Genomic DNA, 13,752 nt, shown 5'->3' on the forward strand with positions numbered 1-13,752 from the left:
CTCTTCCTCTTGATCTTGAGGAAAGGCTTTCTGCTTTTTACCATTGAGTGTGATGTTAGCTGTGGATTTGTCATAAATGGGCTTCATTATGATGAGGCACTTTCCACTCTGTGCCCACTTTCTGGAGAATTTTTATCATAAATGGGTGTTGAATTTTGTCACAATGCTTTTTCTATATCTATTGAGATGATTGTATAGTTTTTATTCATCAGTTTTTTCCAGTGTTGTGTGTCATACTGATTTGTGGATGTTGAAAAATCCTTGCATCCCTGACATAAATTGCACTTGATTGTGGTGTCTGATCCTCTTACTGTCTTGTTGGATTCTGTTTGCTATTATTGTGTTGAGGAGTTTTGTGTCTGTGTTCATCAGTGATACTGGCCTGTGCTGCTGCTGCTAAGTCGCTTCAGTCGTGTCTGACTCTGTGCGACCCCATAGACGGCAGCCCACCAGGCTCCTCCGTCCATGGGATTTTCTGGGCAAGAGTACTGGAGTGGGGTGCCATTGTCTTCTCCACATACTGGCCTGTAGTTTTCTTTTTTGTGGTATCTCTGTCTGGTTTTGATATTAAGATGATGGCAACCTCATAGCATGAGTTTGGAAATGTTCCTTTGCAGGTTTTTGGAATAGTTTCAGATGGATAGGTGTTACCTCTTCTCTAAATGTTTGATAGAAATTGCTGTGAAGTCATCAGGTCCTAGAGTTTTGTTTGTTGGGAGTTTTTAAACCACAGTTTCAACTTCAGTTCTTGTTATTGGCCTGTTCATATTTTGTATTTTCTCCTGGTTCAGTCTTGGGAGGTGGTACCTGTCTAAAAATTTGTCTTCTTTCCTATTATTGTTACATTTTATTTCTATAGGAAGTGATGCTGATTTCACATGTACAGTAGTGAAAGTTTGCTTTTTATGAACAGGAAAGCAAAATAAAAGCATTAAGAAGTTGCTGAGAATAATGAAGATTGATCAGAAATGTGGTAAAAGAAAATTTGTGATGATGGTATGAGAATAACTTGAAGTTTGGGGAATACAAACAAAACTGAGCTATGGCAACATACTCCTTTTCCCAAGCTTTCCTAGTTCCACTCAATCTTCTAAGCTATCCCCAGAATTATTTAGAATAACTAGGAAATAACTTAATTAGGGTCCTTATCTTATTCATGAACATTTAATGAATCCCCATTTTATAGATAGTAAAATTCAAGGTTATTCAGTTAGACATTTGATATCCTTCATCCTCACTTCAACCAAACTAATTTAATTATTATTTTTAAAACTCAACTTATACTTTTCTACCATTATGCATTCCTTCATAATATTCCTTGATGTAAGTTCCTTTCCCTTAGTTTCTATTGCCATTTAGTTATTCCATTCTTAAATATTTATCAAGAATCTGATATCTGCTAGCAGTATACTGTGGGCTCTTCCCAACCCAGGGATCAAACCTGGGTCTCCCATATTGCAGGCAGATGCTTTACCATCTGAGCCACCAGGGAAGTCCTATACTATGGGCTAGGATTATAGTAACTTTCTTACTGAGCTTGCACTTGTGGAAGAGCATATATTAAGCACAGAAATACTTTTTTATTTGCAACAAATAGTGTCATGAAAAAGTGCAGTGTTCTGAAGACAAATAGGGAAGAAAATGTCATTTAAGCTGAGATGTAAGTGATAAGTAGGAATTAGTTTAATGAAGAAACGGGCTAAGGGAATGGAATGTGTAAAGGTACTAGGACTTCCCTGGTGGCTCAGACAGTAAAGCGACTGTCTACAGTGCGGGAGACCCTGGTTTGATCCTTGGGCCAGGAACATCCCCTGGAGAGGGAAATGGCAATCCACTCCGGTACCATTGCCTGAAAAATCCCATGGACAGAAGAGCCTGGTAGGCTACAGTCCATGGGGTTGCAAAGAGTCGGACGCAACTGAGTGACTTCACTTTTACCTTCTCTAAGGTGGGAAGGATTTTGACTTGAGTATTTTAATTATGATGATGAGAAAGATTGAGGGCAGGAGGAGATGGAGGTGACAGAGGATGAGATGGTTGGGATGACATCACAGATTCAATGAGCATGAGTTTGAGCAAACTCTGGCAGGTAGTTAAGGATAGGGAGGTGTGGTGTGCTGTAGTCCATGGGGTCACAAAGAGTCGGACACAACTTAGCGACAGACCAACAACAGCATTAATTCTTTTATGTCTTATTTTGCTGTGAACAAATTTAAGTATTATATCGTTTTTCAATGATAATGTACTGATCCATGCTGCTGCTGCTAAGTCGCGTCAGCCGTGTCTGACTCAGTACCACCCCATAGACAGCAGCCCACCAGACTCCTCCATCCCTGGGATTCTCCAGGCAAGAACACTGGAGTGGGTTGCCATTTCCTTCTCTAATGCATGAAAGTGAAAAGTGAAAAGTGAAAGTGAAGTCACTCAGTTGTGTCTGACTCTTCACAACCCGTGGACTTCAGCCCACCAGGCTCCTCCGTCCATGTCCATGGGATTTTCCAGGCAAGAGTACTGGAGTGGGTTGCCATTGCCTTCTCCAACTGATCTATGCTACTTTACTTTAAAAAATATCAAATTTATGATGTAGCTCTTAGTAACTTTTTTTTCAAAGATTTCTTTAAAAAATAATCATTGTAAATAGTCAAATGATAGATCCAAGTTTTAAAACTATCCAGGGAATTCTTAGAGAAGTCCTATATCTGTATAGAAATCTATGTAGATTTATGATATATATACACATAATATTTATGCTGTATATCTATACAATATACCATAGAATAAATATATGATTCAGGTATTTACTTATTTATATCCAGATCTCCTGGATAACATTTTGGCTTCTCATTATTGCTTGTAGGCACCAGTCAAAAGTTAGTCAGTAGGACTGTTGGGTTCCAGGCACCCTACTGTGCTCTTTACTTTTCTGTGCATTCTCTGATCTGTTTTATGGTTGGCTCTTTGATATTGATAAGAAGGATACACAAAAGATGCATTTAAATTGTTCTTTTGTTTTCAAATAAACAAATATAACATGATATTTGGTAATCCTGTAAATATTTTCGTTTTACCAATGTATGGATGGCCATCTATAGAGTGCTGTCACAGCTGAGGTTCTTGGATCCACACAGAGAAACCAACTCTGGCTCACTTCAGCGGAAAGAAATTTAATTGGCAGTTGAAGAATTCACAAAAAGACTGAAGAATTGGATTTGGAAAATGTACAAAACCTAAGGGTGCTAGGTGGCAGGAAGGATTATAGCTACAGGAACATGTTAGGAAGTCACTACTATCAGACTTACACTATTACTACTGCTGCTTTAAATATATCTTACTGATAGCATCTTTGTGGTGCCTGCTGGAGTTCAAAGTCTAGGGTAGGAATGGTCTCGCGGAGACCTTGTTCTGGCCGCCAGGGAACGCCTTCCTTTGGCTTTTTCCTTTTGGCCTACCTCCAAAGCTCACATAAGAAATTTGCCGAGTAAGAAAGCAGTTTGAGTGTAGGAAGATCCTTTAAAAAAAAGAAAAGAGAGAGCTATCCTTCACAACTACTCATTAAAATATATTTCAAAACAATTCTTTGTGATGATAGGTAGCTGTGTACCTCTTGAATTACAAGATAAAATTGTTTATGGTATCTTATGTTTCTGGAAAACATGTATTTGTTTCTGTTTTAAGGAGGGTTGTGGTAGCTTATTAGAGAAAAATTACTTGATTCTTTTCAAAGTGAAACTATCTTAGATATCTCTAAATTTTATAGTACAGGCATGACTAAAAAATAGATATTTTTCTAAGAAAAAGAATCACAGAAAATAAATTTGATTGTGAGATATGCACATATTATTTATTTTTCAGTATTTTTCTTTGGTAGACAAAAATATGCCATATTTAAAATGTGTCCAAAGTATTACTATAATTTGTAAGAATGGATAAAACCAAAATTACAGCCTTTATAAAATAAGATGATGTTTAAGGACTTTCTCCATATATATATAAAACTTCTGAGAAAAGGAATATGAATTGACATAAAAATTATTTAAGGAATGATTATTATACACATGGATGCTTTGACTTATGAGTCATGGTCTTAATTCTAGTAATAATAATACATTGTAATATAGAATATAGGTCAGGTATAGACAGATAACTTCTGGAGACAGAGGTGCTTTCATAGCCACAGCAAAATAGTTATAAGTATCAAATCTCTTAAGAGATTTTCCTAACCTAGAAATGTGTGAATGTTCATTGCAGCTGGCAGGAGAAAGTCAGTTTCCTTACTGCAGAGTTCTTATCTTTTCAGTAGTCACAGTTACACTTGTTCTAGGTTTTCAGATCCTTTTTTCCAGGACTTCATATATTTTGATATTTTTAAGAATTCTTTCTTTGAACTTTCTGTAATGAGAAAATGAGAATTTTACAGACTTGAACTGTTCTTATTTCCTAGTGATTTAAGAGTTGACATGCAAAATTGTGTAGCAGGAAAGGAGTCGATCATAACCAGAGATCCCTTATCAGAATACTTCACACAGGATCATAACAAAACCATTCTGCAGTTGTCAATTTTTTCTCCCAAAAGATTTGTCTTAGATAAAGCAGATTATAAAATGGAAGTAATCTGGTAACCTACCTTGATAATAGCTTTTGCTTGCTTTGACTTGGGATTTAGGCATCTTTGTCCTTTATGTGTTTTCAGGGTGATACTGTCAAGGGAAGGTCCAAAACAGACTTAATTTTTCAATGGAAAACCATAAGAAAAATAACGTAACCCCCTCCCCCCCCACCACTATTATCTTCACCATGTCCATTACTTACATCACTTCTGTTTTGTCACAGTTACTAGTTGGGTAAATTATAGAGACTTTCTCAATATCTGCCACTTTCACTGCTTTTACTCCAGGGCCTATGCAAAGACACCGACCCCCTTTGAACATAGGGAAGCCTAGAACAGATCATAGCATCAGTTACTAATACATTTGATTGCAGCAGTGGGCTCTGTTTTATAATCTTGATGAAGAATGTGAGCCAAGTTTTTAGTGAGGCTAGAGATAGTAATTTGACAAATAGCACTCAACACTGCTGTTACTAGGAAAAGAACTTAAGAAGTTGACAATTTTCTCTTTGAATTTGTAAGCAAACCATTAAAAAATAAAGGGAAAAATGAAAGAAGTTCATTAGAGACCAAGCTTATTTGCCTGTTGCTTTTATGCTCAAGAACTTTTCCCGAAAGCTAATAACATTATCTCTTAAAATCTTGGCAGACGTCTAAAACTATTCCTAAAGGCTCTTGCCAGATTTTGTAGCTAAATAAATTCTATTAAATGTATCATCTCTAGTTTCAGTTAAACATTTCCAATATTCTCTGCCAAAGCTGTAGCAACTGCTAATGTTTGAGGGTAAATAAAAATTCACTGTATATTTTGAGATAAAAGTGAACAAAAAGACATTTGAAGCATTAGAAAAGACATTTATAGGTTGAGAAATAAAAGATACCATATACCTTGAACAATTGCAGCACATAATATCACAGCCAGGACTATAGCCATGCCCTTCACCCGCATGCTTGTTGCTGCTGCTTTGGCTTTGATATTCTTGGAGGGAGTAGAAAAGCAGATAGTGGAAGAGAATTCTTACTGGCTTATATAAGGCACTTTATATACCAGCAGCCCTCTTATGGCAAGTGGAATTTCCCTCCTTGAGTCATGTTCCTTTCTTCCAAGAGATTCTATTTTGTTCTCATCTGCCGTTCCTTCCTTTTGTTACAGTATTGTAAGTAATATGAATGTGAAAGCACTTTGTAGACAGTAAAGAGCTATATAGAGTATTCCCAGATGGGAACCTGCCTTCCAGTAGCATTTCCTAGAAATGTATTTGTTTATTGGACTACCCTGGGCAGTGAAATTCTGATTGCCTTTCTTTCTTCCATTTAGGAAGAGTATCTTCTGATTTTCAGTCCTTTCACCTTCCATCTTTCACAGAACTATATAAAAGAACATTCTTTAAAACAAATTATACTTTTGCTTTTAAGTCCAAACTCTTGCATGGGAGGCCTATTTTGTTTAACATCAAATGACCTTTTCTTTCAACTTATTTATATTTTTTAACTGTAATTTATAATTTACAATTTATTTATTTGTAAGTTTTGACTGTATGTCTGAAGAAGTCTTCTAAAGACCTGTACTTATGAATTTATATCCATTTATTTTTCCATGTTTAACAGTTTTTGCATATATGTATTAAGCATTATTATTTAGTACATAAAGTTGTGTGAATTGTGGATTTTTAAAAAACAGTTCTTTCTCATGCTGTGTTTGTATTTCTTGGATTCTACTTTGATATAACCCTGTTTTCTTTTTATCTTTACCTTTTCCTCTTAAGGGGCTTCCTTGGTAGCTCAGCAGGTAAAGAATCCACCTGCAATGCAGGAGTCCCTGGTTCCATTCCTGGGTTGGGAAGATCCTCTGGAGAAGGGGTAGGCTACCCACTCCAGTATTCTTGGGCTTTTCTGGTGGCTCAACTGGTAAATAATCCACCTCCAAAGTGGGAGACTGGGGTTCCATCCCTGGGTTGGGAAGATCCCTTGGAGAAGGGAACAGCTACCTACTCTAGTATTCTGGCCTGGAGAATTAGTCCATGTGGTAGTAAAGAATTGACTGGACTGAGTGACTTTCACTTCTACTTCACTTTCCTCTTAAGCTTTCTCATTCTATTTGTTTTAAATGTCTTTTGCAAACACTTAAAAAATCATATCAAAGGGATTTTTAATAGGTGAATGTAATTATTTACTATGTAATTGGCAATCTGTAAGCTTTATTAAATGCTTCCTTGATGTTTCTTTTCTGTCGTTATGTTTCCTGTGATTTCTTTCTAGCTTTATATATTTTAACATTTTCCTATGTGATTTGGACAGAATACAGTGTTTTGTGTTCTGCTAGTAATCTTAATTTTTTTTAACCTGACTTTTTGTGATAATTTACATCAACCATAAGTAGAATCTTCTGGTTCCTCCCTTTGTAAGATGAGAAAAATCACTGTAATTTTCAAACCTTTCTTCCTATTTCCTAGTTTTGTATTTTCAGATGGTTATTTCACATTACTCAACTTCTTTTTTGAGAATTATCATTACATTTTATTCTGAAATCAGATACTTATTTGGATGTGTGTGTCTTAGTCACTCAGTTGTGTCCGACTCTTTGTGACCCCATGGACTGTAGCCTACCAGGCTCCTGTGTCCATGGAATTCTCCAGGCAAGAATACTGGAGTGGGTTGCCATTCCCTTCTCCAAGGGATCGTCCCAACTCAGGGGTCAAACCCAGTTAGTTCTCCTGCATTGCAGGCAGATTCTTTACCATCTGAGCCAACAGGTCCTACATTTATCAATCATTTAAGTCTTTAAAAACCTCTTAGTCTTTATTTTAATTAATCTCAAAGTAGTTGGAATATTATTTCTCTTTCTCATTCATTCATTTAACATTTTTCTCACAGGAAAACAAAGTAAAAGGAATATGTTCTTGGATTTCATAAATCCTTATCGATTATTTTTTCTTCAAGTTCTTAGGTAATACATAGAACCAAAATTATGCAGAGTTGGTTTCGTGCTTTAACCTTTTTACTTTTTTTTTTGAGCTATACAAAAAGTAAACTTAATTAGACTCTGGAAGGTACTAATATGGATGCTTTCTCCTTCCTTCACACTCTTTCCCTTTTTACTGCCTTTACCTCCCAGGGTCCCTGCCTTAAAGATTACTGGAAAGCACCACCCCATTCTATAGTATCATTAGTTCATTGTTCATTCATTGGACAAATATTTATTTTAGTACATGCCTAGCACTCTTTTGAGTATCAAAGATAGAGAAGTGGACAAAACCAAGTTCCTTCTTGTGTCTTTAAAGTTTTGCAGTGTTCTAATTTATTGTAGAAGGTAGTCTGCCTAATTTCAAATGTGTTCTGTAAATGTGTGTCTTTAACCCTATGACTTCTTCTGACCTAAACACTTTCTGTTATCACATGGGGAGGATTAATTCTTTGAGAACATCGTCTTCTCTAGTGAGTTTGAGAGATCCCTCTTATTTCTTTCATATAATATGGTTCCTTTAAGATGGAATGTACTTTTCTCAGCTTTCCTGAATCCTTTCCTTAAGTTTTGATATCTTTGTAAAGTTTTCTTTAATTCCTTGATTTCTTCTGGCTTTATACCATTTACTGTCTTGTCTAGCTTTATATAGAAGAAGTATAATGATTAACCACATACTTAATTTTAAATATTCTAGTAGCCACACTTAAAACATTTTTTTCTCTTTATTTTTTTGGCCTTGTTGTGCAGCTTATGTGGTCCTAGTTATCTGACCAGGGATTGGACTCAGGCCTCCTCCAGTGGAAGTGCAGAGTTCTAACCACTGGGCTGTGCTCAGTTGCTTCTGTCGTGTCCGACTCGTTGTGACCCAGGGACTGTAGCCTGCCAGGCTTCCCTGTGCATGGGATTCTCCAGGGAAGAATACTGAAGTGGGTTGCCATGCCCTCCTCCAGGGGAGCTTCCCGACTCAGGAATTGAACCCATATCTCTGGTGTCTCCTGTATTGCAGGCAGGTTCTTTACTCATTGAACCACTGGACTGTCAGGAAATTATCTTTAGTAGCTATATTTAAGGAGTAAAAAGAAATAGGTGACATTAATTTTAATAATATTTTTATTTTGTTTAAAATGTGAAAGATCATTTCAAGGTGTAACCATTATAAAATCATTCAGTGAGATTTTATTTTTTTTCAGTACTACACTTTTATTATTTATTTTAAAATATAAAATTATTTGTTTTAATTGGAGGCTAAAACTTTACAATATTGTATTGGTTTTGCCATACATCAACATGAATCCACCACTGGTGTACATGTGTTCCCCATCCTGAACCCCCTCCCACCTTCCTCCCCATACCATCCCTCTGGGTCATCCCAGTGCACCAGCCCTGAGCATCCTGTATCATGCATCGAACCTGGACTGGTGATTCATTTCATATATGATATTCTACATGTTTCAATGCCATTTCCCAAATCATCCCACCCTCTCTCTCTCCCGCAGAGTCCAAAAGACTGTTCTATACATGTGTCTCTTTTTCTGTGTCACATACAAGGTAATCGTTACCATCTTCCTAAATTCCATATACATGCATTAGTATACGGTATTGTTTTTCTTTCTGGCTTACTTCACTCTGTATAATAGGCTCCAGTTTCATCCATGTCATTAGAACTGATTCAAATGTATTCTTTTAATGGCTGAGTAATAGTCCATTCTGTAATACACTTTTAAATTGGACTAGCCACATTCCAGATGCTTAGTAGCCACAAGTGTTTCAGTTCAGTTCAGTTGCTCAGTCGTGTCCGACTCTTTGCGACCCCATGAATTGCAGCACGCCAGGCCTCCCTGTCCATCACCAACTCCTGGAGTTCACTCAAACTCATGTCCATCCAGTCGGTGATGCCATCCAGCCACCTCATCCTCTGTTGTCCCCATTCGTCTTGCCCCCAGTCCCACCCAACTTCAGAGTCTTTTCCAATGAGTCAACTCTTTGCATTAGGTGGCCAAAGTATTGGAGTTTCAGCTTTAGCATCAGTCCTTCCAAAGAATACCCAGGACTGATCTCCTTCAGAATGGACTGATGCGTTCAAACGCATCAATTCTTCGGAGCTCAGCTTTCTTCACAGTCCAACTCTCACCTCCATACATGGCCACTGGAAAAACCATAGCCTTGACTAGACGGACCTTTGTTGGAAAAGTAATATCTCTGCTTTTGAATATGCTATCTAGGTTGTTCATAACTTTCCTTCCAAGGAGTCTTTTAATTTCATGGCTGCAATCACCATCTGCGGTGATTTTGGAGCCCCCCAAAATAAAGTCTGACACTGTTTCCACTACTTCCCCATCTATTTGCAATGAAGTGATGGGACCAGATGCCATGATCTTCGTTTTCTGCATGTTGAGCTTTAAGCCAACTTTTTCACCCTCCTCTTTCACTTTCATCACGAGGCTTTTTAGATCCTCTTCACTTTCTGCCACAAGGATGGTGTCATCTGCATGTCTGAGGTTATTGATATTTCTCCCAGAAATCTTGATTCCAGCTTGTGCTTCTTCCAGCCCAGTGTTTCTCATGATGTACTTCTGCATAGAAGTTAAATAAGCAGGGGGACAATATACAGCCTTGATGTACTCCTTTTCCTGTTTGGAACCAGTCTGTTGTTCCATGTCCACTTCTAACTGTTGCTTCCTGACCTGCGTACAGATTTCTCAAGAGGCAGGTCAGGTGGTCTGGTATTCCCATCTCTTTCAGAATTTTCCACAGCTTATTGTGATCCACACAGTCAAAGGCTTTGGCATAGTCAATAAAACAGATGTTTTTCTGGAACTCGCTTGCTTTTCCCATGATCCAGTAGATGTTGGCAATTTGATATGTGATTCCTCTGCCTTTTCTAAAACCAGCTTGAACATCAGGAAGTTCATGGTTCATGTATTGCTGAAGCCTGGCTTGGAGAATTTTGAGCATTACTTTACTAGCATGTGAGATGAGTGCAATTGTATGGTAGTTTGAGCATTCTTTGGCATTGCCTTTCTTTGGGATTGGAATAAAAACGGACCTTTTCCAGTCCTGTGGCCACTGCTGAGTTTTCCAAATTTGCTGGCATATTGATTGCAGCACTTTCACAGCATCATCTTCTACGATTTGAAATAGCTCAACTGGAATTCCATTACCTCCACTAGCTTTGTTCATAATGATGCTTTCTAAGGCCCACTTGACTTCACATTCCAGAATGTCTGGCTCTAGCTGAGTGATCACACCATCGTGATTATCTTGGTCATGAAGATCTTTTTGTACAGTTCTTCTGTGTATTTTTGCCACGTCTTCTTAATATCTTCTGCTTCTGTTAGGCCCATACCATTTCTGTCCTTTATCGAGCCCATCTTTGCATGAAATGTTCCCTTGGTATCTCTGATTTTCTTGAAGAGATCTCTAGTCTTTCCCATTCTGTTGTTTGCCTCTATTTCTTTGCATTGATTGCTGAGGAAGGCTTTCTTATCTCTCCTTGCTATTCTTTGGAACTCTGCATTCTGATGCTTATATCTTTCCTTTTCTCCTTTGCTTTTCACTTCTCTCCTTTTCACAGCTATTTGTAAGGCCTCCCCGGACAGCCATTTTACTTTTTTGCATTTCTTTTTCTTGGAGATGCTCTTGATCCCTGTCTCCTGTACAGTGTCATGAACCTCCGTCCATAGTTCATCAGGCACTCTCAGAGCTAGTCCCTTAAATCTGTTTCTCACTTCCACTGTATAATCATAAGGGATTTGATTTAGGTCATACCTGAATCGTCTAGTGGTTTTCCCTGCTTTCTTCAATTTAAGTCTGAATTTGGCAATAAGAGTTCATGATTTGAGTCACAGTCAGCTCCCGATCTTGTTTTTGCTGACTGTATAGAGCAGCAATAATCAATCTGATTTCGATGTTGACCATCTGGTGATGTCCATGTGTAGAGTCTTCTCTTACGTTGTTGGAAGAGGGTGTTTGCTATGACCGGCATGTTCTCTTGGCAAAACTCTATTAGCCTTTGCCCTGCTTCATTCCGCATTCCAAAGCCAAATTTGCCTGTTACTTCGGGTGTTTCTTGACTTCCTACTTTAGCATTCCAGTCCCCTATAATGAAAAGGACATCTTTTTTGGGTGTTAGTTCTAAAAGATCTTGTAGGTCTTCATAGAACCGTTCAACTTCAGCTGCTTCAGTTTTACTGGTTGGGGCATAGACTTGAATTACTGTGATATTGAATGGTTTGCCTTGGAGACGCACAGAGATCATTCTGTTGTTTTTTAGATTGCATCCGAGTAGTGCATTTCGGACTCTTTTGTTGACCATGATGGCTACTCCATTTCTTCTGAGGGATTCCTGCCCGCAGTGGTAGATATAATGGTCATCTGAGTTAAATTCACCCATTCCAGTCCATTTTAGTTTGCTGATTACTAGAATGTCAACGTTCACTCTTGCCATCTCCTGTTTGACCACTTCCAGTTTGCCTTGATTCATGGGCCTGACATTCCAGGTTCCTATGCAATATTGCTCTTTACAGCATCGGACCTTGTTTCTATCACCAGTCATCTCCACAGCTGGGTATTGTTTTTGCTTTGGCTCCATCCCTTCATTCTTTCTGGAGTTATTTCTCCACTGATCTCCAGTAGCATATTTGGCACCTACCTACCTGTGGAGTTCCTCTTTCAGTATCCTATCATTTTGCCTTTTCTTACTGTTCATGGGATTCTCAAGGCAAGAATACTGAAGTGGTTTGCCATTTCCTTCTCCAGTGGACCACATTCTGTCAGACCTCTCCACCATGACCGTCTTGGGTGGCCCCACAGGGCATGGCTTAGTTTCATTGAGTTAGACCAGGCTGTGGTCCATGTGATCAGATTGGCTAGTTTTCTGTGAGTATGGTTTCAGGTGTCTGACCTCTGTTGCTGCCCTCTCGCAACACCTACCCTCTTACTTGGGTTTCTCTTACCTTGAACGTGGGGTATCTCCTTATGGCTGCCCCTCCTGACCTTGAACATGGACATTACTTGTCTAGTTATTCATTTAGCATATTATACTACCTTGATATTATATTTTGAATAAAGATGGCGATGGAGGGAAAAGAGATACTATGCTTTTTAAATTTTTTTTAGTTTGTTTTATAAACTTTTCTAAATCTTCCTAGTCCTCTTGTTCTTTCTTCACTAAGCTGTTTTATCTCATTATAAATTGTCTTTGATTAAGCAGGACAAAGATTAAACTTCATTCTGTCTGGTTTTAGTAGTGTTTGCCATTTTTTTGTTGTTGTTTCTGTAATTGAACTATTTTAAATTCATCCATTCAAACAAGTTTCCCTTTGAATTTGAAGAATCCCTGAATTTAGTTCTTATAATTAATTTCGAAAACCCTTTGCAGCTTAACAGTTATAATCTGTGATTCATATGAAGTTTTAGTTATGATTCTCAATTATGCAACTAATATAGAGTTTTAAAGTTTTCAAATGGGGAGAGATTAGTGCAAAGCATTTAAAAATAATTCCCAACTCAGCATTCATTAAGTCTTTGAATAACATATTGTTTGCAGAAAAAATTAAGACTGTTTTGCTAGTTAAATTAATGAAAAGCGGGTTGGGAATGGAACAGTTCTCATTTATTATAAAGCAGTATAATGTAACAGAGGGATTCCCAGGTGGTGCTAGTGGTAAAGGACCCACCTGCCAATGCAGGTTAGACTCAGGTTCCATCGCTGGATCAAAAAGATCCCTGGAGGATGGCACAGCATCCCAGTCCAGAATTCTTGCCTGAGAATCCCATGCACAGTGGAGCCTGGCCGGCTGCAGTCCATAGGGTCGCACAGAGTCAGACATGTCTGAAGTGACTTACCATGCATGCATAATGTAACAGAATCCTGTTGTTTTGAGTTTATAGAAGGCAGATGACTCACTCCTAGGGTCAAGAGGTTGCCACACATGTGATAGGCACCTAAAATAATGTGAATAGGTTGAACAGATTGATGTAGAGTCTTTAACTTTTAAAAGTACAGTAGTACAAAACCTGATGCTTTTTTTATAGAGGGATTACGGCATTTAGGGAGCTGCCAGTGGATTTTTTCAGAAACCCTTAATGGAATTCTACTTCTGTGATTTTCCTTTAACATTAATAAATACCTTTTCCAGAAATCAGAAGATCCTGCTGGCTATATTCAAGGCAGCTATTA

At 38.0% G+C, this 13,752-nt stretch overlaps 2 protein-coding genes across 5 annotated transcripts in view; one reads left to right on the forward strand and one right to left on the reverse strand.

The window, feature by feature from the left end:
- Window positions 1-13,752, forward strand: part of ART3 (ADP-ribosyltransferase 3 (inactive)) — a 151,390-nt gene that overhangs the window by 53,632 nt on the left and 84,006 nt on the right. The gene's annotated exons all lie outside the window — the stretch shown is intronic.
- CXCL11 (C-X-C motif chemokine ligand 11) lies at window positions 3,815-5,609 on the reverse strand. 2 transcript variants are annotated; one of them, XM_027971095.3, is made up of 4 exons: window positions 5,495-5,609; window positions 4,810-4,936; window positions 4,625-4,697; window positions 3,815-4,385 (listed from the first exon to the last, which is right to left on the reverse strand). In XM_027971095.3, the coding sequence occupies exons 1-4, from the start codon at window positions 5,553-5,555 to the stop codon at window positions 4,326-4,328; spliced, it is 321 nt and encodes a 106-aa protein (XP_027826896.1). In that variant the 5' UTR covers window positions 5,556-5,609; the 3' UTR covers window positions 3,815-4,325. The 2 variants fall into 2 exon arrangements, with proteins under 2 accessions (XP_027826896.1, XP_014952058.1); XM_015096572.4 differs by having other exon boundaries at window positions 3,815-4,389.

Source organism: Ovis aries, chromosome 6 (genome assembly GCF_016772045.2).
Source record: "Ovis aries strain OAR_USU_Benz2616 breed Rambouillet chromosome 6, ARS-UI_Ramb_v3.0, whole genome shotgun sequence".
Lineage (NCBI taxonomy): Eukaryota > Metazoa > Chordata > Mammalia > Artiodactyla > Bovidae > Ovis > Ovis aries.